At 39.8% G+C, this 11,037-nt stretch overlaps 1 protein-coding gene across 1 annotated transcript; it reads left to right on the plus strand.

Annotated features, from left to right (window-relative positions):
* Positions 1 to 3,906: 3,906 nt before the first annotated feature.
* LOC122147619 lies at positions 3,907 to 8,249 on the plus strand. The gene is made up of 4 exons (XM_042770711.1): positions 3,907 to 4,204; positions 4,377 to 7,793; positions 7,918 to 7,955; positions 8,213 to 8,249. The coding sequence occupies exons 2-4, from the start codon at positions 4,980 to 4,982 to the stop codon at positions 8,247 to 8,249; spliced, it is 2,889 nt and encodes a 962-aa protein (XP_042626645.1). The 5' UTR covers positions 3,907 to 4,204; positions 4,377 to 4,979.
* The last annotated feature ends 2,788 nt before the right edge of the window (positions 8,250 to 11,037 follow it).

Below are 11,037 nucleotides of genomic sequence, written 5' to 3' on the forward strand. Positions count from 1 at the left end.
CACACACACACACACACACACACACACACACACACACACACACACACACACACACACACACACACACACACACACACACACACACAGTGCAGTGGGCAGCCGGGGAGCAGTTAGGGGTTCAGTTCTTGCTGAAGAGTCTCACCTCAGTCGTGGTGTTGAGAGCGCTGGTCATTCACTCCTCCCACCTACAATCCAAGACTCAAACCTGCGACCTTTGGGTTACAAGTCAGACTCTCTAACCATAAGGCCACGAGTTTTACAGTTCTTTTTTACAAGCTATTTTTAACATGCATGCTATCATTTTTGAAAAATTGCAAAATTGCATTGAGAGAAAAAAATTTATACTGTTAAATTTTTGTTTTGTTCGTGTGTTAAGTGAAAGACTGTTTTATTCCTTTTTTATATATGTAATTTTATTCTATTATTCTCCATTCACAGAAGCACTGCAGGTGCGTGATGTGACAATGTCTGAAAAGTAATGTTCTGTTGTGTCACTAAGTACTAGTCCACGTAAAAAAAAAAAAAAACATTTTTATAAATATGTTGGTGTGGCTATTTAGCTTATGCACACTCTAGGATCAAAGTAAGCACTTTTAATAAATGAGGCCCCTGGACAGTCTGTGGTGCTACTTGGCAGCTTCGGATGCTCTAATACATAACGTGCCAGAGGTTCTCAATTTGGATTCAGGTCTGGGGAACATGAAGGTCAGTCAGTGGCATCCAGAAACTGCCTACACATTCTGGCCACATGAGGCCGGGCTTTGTCATGCATCACTGACCCACCCTCAAGATCATCATGCTGATGATGCTGCATTCCTCACAGCATCCCCAGACTCTCTCACATCTGTCACGTGCTCAGTGTGAACCTCCTCTCATCCGTGAGGAGAACAGACCTGCCAATTCTAGTGTTCTCTGGCAAATGCCAGTCGAGCTGCACAGAGCTGGGCTTGCACAAAGGAGCAGATACCTGTCCATCTCTCCTCATGTAACAGCCTGTCTCCCGGTATCTCCTCCATACTCTTGAGACTGTGCTGGGAGTCAGACCAAACCTCCTTGCGAAGTGTATGGATGTGCCATCCAGGAGGAGCTGGACTACCTGTGCAACCTGATTGGGTTGAAGGTACTGCCTCCTGCTACAAGGAGTGAGACGGACCCTAACAAAACTAGAGACAAATCAGTCAGGGAGGATAAGGACAGAGCAATTGTCCATTCCCTTCCTAGGGGGTTATCCTACTGTTGCCTCTTCAGTGCACCTTTTCTCACTATTATTTGCACCAAAACTAATACACAATCACTTCTGTTTTCTAACTGGAGAAAGTTTTAAATGCCTCTTCAAAACTTACCATTATTCAGAATAAATATACCATACCCTAAATATAATTGACCCTATAGTTCAACTACCCCATCATACTCTTTATCAGGTATGAATTCCAGGATCCCTGCATTCCAGGCTGATGACTTTATCCCATGATGATCCTCTTACCTGAGAAATAAGCAGTATATAGTTTACAAGTTCTGGTAAATTGGTCAAATAAGTTTAGATGTAAAAACAATTACAAACAGAAAGATTGAAAACCAAATCTAAGAAGCCAGCTCATTACCTATATTAAAGATCCTATATGGTCCGCATTGAAAAGTTAGCAAGAAGCATAGAAATATATAAGCAGAAGCCTCATTCATTAAGATGTATATTTAGGACAATCTCTCTGTCAGTTCTCATTCATTTGGCTGGTTACTCATAGCACACCTGTGTACAGGAGAGGCTGTACTGCAGTGTCGTCAGATCTGATATTAAACAGAAACATTATAAATACACAGATTAAACAAGAATAAATACCACCTTACCCCACTTAACCATTCAGTACCAGTTCTGAGGACCACCTTACCCAATGGGCTGATTTTAGCTTTTTACTTAAAAATACATTTAAAAATAAATAAATAAATACAATTCATTAACAATTAGACACAAATAGTGTAATTTGGTAATTTAGGGAACAGACACATGTCTATGTAATGGGACCTATGTGACAGTGATTTATTTGCCCTCTGTTCGCCTCTGATAATGTGGACATGCTGATAGCAGGCAGGCAAACATCTGTGACTCTGCACTGAAGCATGTTCTCATGTCATATGGATTTTTATTAACCAGGTTTAAGTTCCCTGCAGGCAACACCACTCCCTACATATTCAAATCCCTTCGCCCCAGGACCTAATGAATTGCAGAGATTTATCTTTTGCAAAAACACATTCCTTTGATGGCTTTTACAGGGTTATTTATTACATTGAGAACATGTTATTTATGACTGTTACACCTGTTCACCAGTCTGCTTCAGTATGAAGGTTTGTTTAAATTGTTCAGACATTGTTAATTTTTTTAGCAACTGAATGTCAATTTTATTTGTTAAATGCATAATGAAGTTTAGTTGTATACAGATAAATCTACCTGATGTTATTCTGCTCCGCTCCATACCCTTCAGTGTTTTACTCATTAAACACATTCCATCTAAAGCTTGCCTTGAGTAAACATTGAAAGAGGAACAGAGGGCGGTAATGCTGTGTGTTTATTCCCTGTCGTCGGTCGGATGAATAGACAAGAGTTCAGGGAATGTCTGAATTCAGCTCATTGTAATTTCTTTTACAACAGGAAAGAACTGGATATTACAGCATATATGTTTGGGTGTGTTTAACCCAGTCGGGTTTATATTTGTTCACAGTCATTCACTGCAGCTGCTAATAATATTTCAGATGGAAGTGCCATAGCCTGCACTTTGTGGATGGATTTAGTTTCAGGCCAACTGAACATTACCATTACTATTCTAAAATAATTATTTTGGAAATAATTATTCATAACTGCCTATTTTCTTAAATAGTGTGTAAAGATTAATGTTTTGGAGTGGGGATGTCGTGCCCTAATGGTTAGAGAGTTTGACTCCTAACCCTAAGGTTGTGGGTTCGAGTCTCGGGCCGGCAATACCACGACTGAGGTGCTCTTGAGCAAGGCACCGGACCCCCAACTGCTCCCCGGGCACCGCAGCATAATGATACACACTGCTCCGGGTGTGTGTTCACTGCTGTGTGTGTGCACTTTGGATGGGTTAAATGCAGAGCACGAATTCTGAGTATGGGTCACCATACTTGGCTGTATGTCACGTCACTTTATTTTTAAAATGTTGTTAATTCTCACCGAGCACACTTAGTTTCACCCGAAACTCAGATTAGACCAGAAAACTTTGTGAGCCAGTTTGTGAGCCAATTTCTGAGTCGTACGACTCAGGCCAAATTTGTATCATGCAGAATTTGACCTTTTTTTGTGCAGTGTATAGGGTGTAACAAGAGGCAACTGGCATTTAGTGTATTTCTCCTCACAAAAACAGAACTTAAACCATGGCTATGTTGTGTGTGGAATGGACGGAAGCTATAGAAGCTACACAGTTCCGGATTCAGTCCATGTGCTTGTTTTACGCAAAATCGCAAAATATTGCTGAAATCACACAGTATATGCCCAGCTTAAAGGGGTCATATGACGTTGCTAAAAAGAACATTATTTTGTGTATTTGGTGAAATGCAATGTGTTTACACGGTTTAAGGTTAAAACACATTATTTTCCACATACTGTGCATTATTGTTTCTCTGTGCCCCACCTTTCTGAAACGCGTTGATTTCTTAAAGGTTCTTAGTTGTTAAAAGCGAGGTGTGCTCTGATTGGCCAGCTATACAGTGCATTGTGATTGGCTGAATACCTCAAGCGTGTGACAGAAATGTTACACCCCTCACCAGGTTCAAAATTACGCCTTCTTTCTTTGTGTATACATTTGGGCAGTGTTATGCAAGTCTTCCCACACAGTGATGTAGGTATGTGGGGGCATGTTTGAATGAGACAACTTTAATATCCGTAAAGTCTGTTAAGGATTTGGTTATGTCCTTTTATAAAGTTTACTTTCAATTTTTCATATTTAAATGATTTATGTTGTCTATTTTGAATGTGTATTGTTTAATCGTTGGATCTTTGAGTTTTTTTATTAGTTTGTACATTTGTGGTATTGAGGTCTTTTATTTTGAAATTCATCCACTTAAGCAGTTATATTGTGGCCTGCTCAAAGCATTGTAGTAAGGAACGCAGCTACGGTGCACATGGTTGATTCATCCAAACGCATAGGGTTAAAGAACTTCAAGGATTTAGCTCCTGGTTTAAGTGGAGAATAAGGTAAAATTGACTTATCTGTCTTGTTTTGGATTTCTTGTTTTATGTAATGTGGTAATGGTTATTTGTTTGTATGATGTTATTCGTTGTTGTATTTGTATTAGTTTGTATGTGATTTGATGTATGTTTGTTTCATGGTTTATTTATATTATGTTTTGTTTGTTTTCATGTAAAGCTCTTACGGTGATTCGTGATGTCTTATGGCATTTAACGGTGATTACTGCAAATCTACGGTGACGGATCTTTAATAAAGCTCATTATGAATCATCAGTGAAAGAGTTCAACATTTTTAAGCCAGGAAGCTACAGTAAGAGCTTACCATCGTCGATCCCCTGTGCTGCTCAAGGAACGCCATGGATGGTAGAGGAACTTTAAATTCAGCGGGCTCGTTGAGGGCAGTGTGATTGATCAAGATTAAAGTGAAGTTTCAGCGGATGGCTCTACAAATCTACGGACAGCGAATGGACCGTTTTAATGAATTGGTCGAAAGAAGATAACTGTTCCAAAGTGTTTGGTGGATTGCAGTGAGTACCAAAGACAAAAAAAAGATAAACTAATTCTGAAGTGATAAATCTTTTCTCTCTTGTGACTGATTTAAAGGTGAACGGACATTACTGTGTGTGTAGTTCGCATAATAATGGATTAAATTAGTTTCACATTTTAGAGTTAATGTTTCAGGGCATGTGGTTAAAGTGAATTTACTGAATGTACAATGAATTAACTTGAATGTTAAATATGAATAGTGTTTCTAATTTTGGTGAGTTGCAAATGTAAGAAAATGTCTAAATCAGTGGCGGGTGCAAAGGAGGCAGATGGGCAAACTGATAGCCATAATGTAGAAACTCAAAGTGAGGGTACACGCCATTCAAAACGTAAGCATGTTCTTACTGAAAAAATGTTAGCCTATCAGCAAGAAGAGTCACAAAAGAAGGAGAAAAAGATTGCATCTCTATATAATCAATGGAAAATAGAAGCCCGTAGCGCACGTGAGCATCTTAAATCAGACGCATTAGAAAGTCAATTAGCTATTTTGAGCGACACTTTGGAAACAGCTAAACATAAGGTCCTGTGTGCTTATGATGAATTTAGGCAGCATGTATCACCTACCATTGAAATGAGGAGAAAAATGGACGCGTGTGAAGCAGTTACAGCTGACATTATTAAAATTGTTAATGAAAGAATAACGGGTGTAGATGGAGATTTTGATGGTAAAAGGGAGAAAAGGCGACTTCGTACCTTATTAGACCATCAGTATGCCCACTCAATCTTTGGTTCAACGGTATCGCAATTTAGTCAGAAAACCAGTAACTCTAGCCACCGCTCTGTCATATCAAGTTTAGAAGCCAAACGTGTAGATGCTGCAGCAGAAGTAGCAGCCAAGCAAGCTGCATATGATGTTCTGCTAGAAGAATCAAAGCAAAGAGAAAAAATAAAGCGGCTAGAAGCACAACATAAAAGAGCTCTTGATGTCGAGGTAAAGGAATTAGAGCGAATTCAAGCACAAAGAGATCTGAAAGCAGCTCAAGCTAAACTTGAAATCTACAATCAAGAAACTGAGAAGGAAAAGACTAATTTGTCCAAAGATTGTAGTAGTTCAAATGGATCAGATTCAGATTTGTCTCTAGTAAGTATGGAAAAGCAAGAAACGTTTCAAAAGGTGTGTGGTGAAACCAAAAAGGCAACGGTTGAAGCGTCAGCAACTGATATACCTCTTCTTATTCAAGCATTTCAAGATGGCATGTCTATGAGCAAGCTACCGGTGCCAGAACCTCCTGTTTTTACTGGTGACCCTATTCATTTTATTGAGTTTAAACAATCCTTTGTGGCACTTGTTGACAAGAAAACTATTTCTTCTGCTGATAAGTTGTTTTATCTAAAGAAATATGTGAGTGGTCCTGCTAGAAAAGCTTTAGAAGGAACCTTCTTCAGAACGGATGATGAAGCCTATCAAGATGCATGGAACAAACTGAACAATCGTTATGGCCAACCATTCGTAATACAAAAGGCCTTTAGAGAAAAGCTGGCAAGCTGGCCCAGAATTCACCCAAAGGATGCCATTAGTCTTCAGGCCTTCTCTGACTTTTTAAATGCATGCCAGGGTGCCATGCCACATGTCAAAGGTCTCCAAATTTTAAATGATTACCAAGAAAATCAGAAACTTGTGTTGAAATTACCTGATTGGGCAATCAGCAGATGGAACCGTCAAGTCACGCAATCTCTTTCTGAAAATCATGAGTATCCCACTTTTAAAGAATTTGCTGCATTTGTGTCCACTGAATCAGAAATTGCTTGTAATCCTGTTACATCCTTTCACATTCTTCGTGCTGCAGAACCTGTCACTGAGAAGATAAATCTGAAAGAGACCAAGAGAAACCGAGTTAGAGTTTTCACCACTCAGTCGAACGCAGAGAGTCGAAAAGTGATTAAACCTGTAAACAAAATCCTGTGTGTGCTTTGTCAGGAAGATAATCACCAACTTGACAGCTGTTGTAGTTTTCTCAGCAAACCATTGGAGGAACGACGGAAATATGTCCAGGAAAAGAGGCTTTGCTATGGATGTTTAAAGCCTGGTCACAGCGCCAAGGAATGTCGCTGTCGTCTCACTTGCAATGTTTGTAAGAGAAGACACCCAACTAGTTTGCATGATGATAACTTTGTGAAAATGATTAGGATTTTACCGTCTGCAGCTCGGTCTCAGAGTGATCCTAATGATGTAACAAATGCAATGGCCTTGAGTGTAACTGGAGAAGAGCGAAATACGTATACCTCAATGATTGTACCTGTCTGGGTGTACACAAAGCAGAATCCAAGTTATGAGAGATTGGTGTATGCACTTCTTGATTCGCAGAGTGATACCACATTTATTGATAAGGGAGTGTGTGATGATTTACAGACAACTACGTTTCCAGTGCAATTGAAGCTCACCACTATGCTTGGAAAAGATACTGTCCTACAGAGTGAAAGAGTGTCAGGACTTCAAGTTCGAGCATACAAGTCCGGTAACTATATCGATTTGCCACCTACTTATACCAAAGACTGTATACCTGTTAATCATAGCCACATTCCTACTTGTGAAGTCGCTAAAAACTGGAATCATCTTACGGCCCTTGTGGGCAAGATACCTCCATTACAGGACTGTGATGTTGCTCTTTTAATAGGGTACAATTGTTCAAGGTCGATGGCTCCTCGAGAAGTAATAATCGGAGGACATGAGGAACCCTATGCCATTCGGACGGACTTAGGGTGGAGCATAGTAGGTTGTTCTTCACCACATTCCGATATGTCTGGAGTCAGTGGATTGTGTCATCGCATTACGGTTAAGGAGTTCCCTTCTATCACACCAGGTGATGTGATTCGTGTCCTTGAGAGTGAGTTTAAAGACACTGAAGAAGAGACCACAAAGGTGTCCCAGGATGATATTCTTTTTCTTGAGAAGTTAAAGGAAGGTATACAGAAGAATGTTCATGGTCATTATCAAATGCCACTTCCCTTTAAAGTAAGACCAAAGTTACCAAATAACAAGCAGTGTGCTATGGTTCGACTCAGTCATCTCAAAAGAAAATTGGTGAAGGATGAAGGAAGAATTGTATTGGTAACTATGGTGCGGTTTATTGATTGGTGTATTTTTTCGAGGGGGTGATGATGAGGTGGTCAACGGGAGCAAGGAAGGGGAAACATGGTACTTACCTCATCATGGTGTTTTTCATCCGAAAAAGGTTGATAAGCTGCGTGTCGTCTTCGACTGCTCTGCAAGGTATGAGGGCTACTCTTTAAATGATCATTTACTTCAAGGCCCTGATCTAATAAATAATTTGTACGGCATCTTAATTCGATTTCGTCAACATCCCATTGCGCTTATGTGTGACATAGAGAAGATGTATCATCAGTTTCATGTAGATGAGTCTGACAGAGACTTTTTGCGCTTCATTTGGTGGAAGGATGGAAATTTGAACCAACCTGCCAGTGAGTTTCGTATGAAAGTCCATCTCTTTGGTGCAACCTCATCCTCAGGCTGTGCAAATTATGGCTTGAAGCATCTTGCAACTGAAAACAGCGAGTTGTATCCTTTGGGGTCACAGTTTGTGATTAAAAATTTCTATGTAGATGATGGAGTGATAAGTGTGGAAAATGCAGAAGAAGCCATTAAAATTGCAGAAGAAGCACGGAAACTCTGTGCTACAAGTGGCCTACGGCTCCACAAATTCGTGTCAAATAGCAAAATAGTGCTGGACAGCATTCCTACTTCAGAAAAGATTTCTGACGTGGAAAATTTTGATCTTGCATTTGATGAGTTACACCTAGAAAGAACTCTAGGTATGCAGTGGGAAAAAGAATCTGACTGTTTCAAGTTTAAGGTTCAGTTGAAAAATCAACCTGCTACTCGGCGTGGCATATTGTCTACTGTTGCTTCGGTCTATGATCCTTTAGGACTTATTGCACCTGTGCTGTTGCATGGAAAGAGAACACTACAGGAAGTATGTAAGCGTGGCAGTGGATGGGACGATCCTTTACCAGATGCACTTATTCTAAGGTGGGAGCAATGGAAACAAGGCTTGAATGATCTGCAGAAAATGGATATCTCACGAACATATGCACCAGCTAGTTTCGGAAGAGCTGTTCAAGCTGAATTGCATCACTTTTCTGATGCTAGTGTCCATGGATATGGTCAGTGTTCATATTTGAGACTTAAAAATAAGGACGGAGACATTCACTGTGCACTGGTGATGGCGAAATCAAGAGTTGCACCTCTCAAGGTTACAACGATCCCCAGGTTAGAGTTAGCTGCTGCCGTTGTTTCTGTCAAAGTGAGTAGTATGCTTAATAAGGAATTGGACTATGCTGTTATCAAGGAAACCTTTTGGACAGACTCCAAAGTAGTATTGGGATATATAAGTAATGAAGCACGCAGGTTCCACACATTTGTCGCAAATCGAGTACAAAGAATACACCTCAGTACAACTCCCCAGCAATGGCAGTATGTTCCAACAGACGAAAACCCTGCTGATCATGCATCCAGAGGTTTAACAGTGAAGGAGTTGCTTGTTTCAAACTGGTTTACTGGCCCTAAATTTCTGTGGGACAGAATATCTGTATCAAAAGAACATGTTCCTGAACTTCTGTTTGGAGATCCAGAGGTAAAAACATTTTGTACTTTGAATACTGAGTGCACAAAAACTCTGAGTTTGATGGACGGTGTTTCAAAGTTTTCTTCTTGGTCAAAGGCAATCAGAGCTGTAGCTCGTCTTTTGAGAAGAGCTAATAAAGTAAAATCGAATCATCTCAGTACTGTATTAGAGCGGCAAAAAGCAGAACTTCACATAATCAAATGTCTGCAAGGTAGTTCATACAAAGATGAGCTAAGAGAGATAAAAAGTGGTAGAAGTGTCATGTCTCGTAGTGCATTGTACTCTCTTGACCCTTTCATGGATAAGGATGGTGTACTCAGGGTGGGAGGTAGACTCTGCCGTTCAGTCTTTCCAGACTCTGTGAAACATCCTATAATAATTCCAAAGAATCATCAGATTACCAAATTGATTGTTTCCCACTTTCACAACAAAGTTGCACACCAAGGGAAAGGATTCACGATAAATGAGATAAGATCTAATGGCTTTTGGATCCCAGGAATCAATAGAATTGTGACGTCCTATATTAGGAGTTGTGTTGTTTGCAGAAAGCACAGACGACCTGTTGAAGAACAGAAAATGGCCGATTTTCCCCCAGAGAGAGTGGCTCCATCGCCTCCATTTACATATACTGGCATGGATTGCTTTGGCCCCTTTTTTATCAAGCAGGGCAGAATTTTTTTTAATATGTTTGGTTTTATTTTTTTTTGTTTTTTTTTTTGTGGTGTGGAATTGTTTTTTTTTAATGATGTGAATGGCGATTCTTTCATCAATGCTCTGCGTTGTTTTATTGCAATAAGGGGCACGGTGCAGCAGATAAGGTCCGATCAAGGGAGCAACTTTAAGGGAGCAAAAAATGAGTTAAAAGATTCACTTAAGGAAATGGATGTGGGGAGAGTGACAACCTTCCTATCAGAGAATCAGTGCGACTTTATCATGAATGCACCACATGCAAGTCATGTTGGTGGCGTGTGGGAACGTCAAATTAGAACCATAAGATCTGTATTAAATGCTACTCTTGCACTTCACCCAGGAAGATTAAATGACTCCTCTCTACGAGCTTTTTTGTATGAAGCAATGGCCATTGTGAATAATAGACCACTTACTACTGACTGTCTGACTGATCCTCAAAGTCTGACACCAATCACTCCAAATCATCTGCTTACGTTAAAATCAACTACTGCTTTGCCTCCTCCAGGAAACTTTGTTAGGGAGGATGTGTTTGCACGGAAAAGATGGAGACATGTGCAGTATTTAGCAGAACAATTTTGGAGTCGTTGGCGCAAAGAGTACCTTGTGAACATAGCTGGCCGGCAGAAATGGAACGTGGTTAAGAGAAATCTCCAAGTTGATGATCTTGTTATCGTCAAAGAAGAGGAGATGCATAGGAATGACTGGAGGCTTGGCAGGATAAAGGAGATCATTTTTAGTGGTGACGGACTTGTAAGAAGAGCCAAGGTTATTCTAGGTGACTCAAAGCTTAGTGCAGAAGGCAAGCGCATTAACAAACCATCCATAATTGAAAGACCAGTGCAAAAACTTGTCTTATTATTGGAGGGACATTAGAGTTTATTGGATAGTTTCTCATTTTGTCAAGTCAATGAGTATAATTTTAATATTTCTAAATTCACGTCTTTGCATATTTGATGTCATTAAATTGAAATGTAAAAAAAAAAAAAAAAAAAAAAAAGGGATAATTGGAAATTATTCATG

The sequence above is a fragment of the Cyprinus carpio genome, chromosome A15 (genome assembly GCF_018340385.1).
Source record: "Cyprinus carpio isolate SPL01 chromosome A15, ASM1834038v1, whole genome shotgun sequence".
Taxonomy (NCBI): domain Eukaryota; kingdom Metazoa; phylum Chordata; class Actinopteri; order Cypriniformes; family Cyprinidae; genus Cyprinus; species Cyprinus carpio.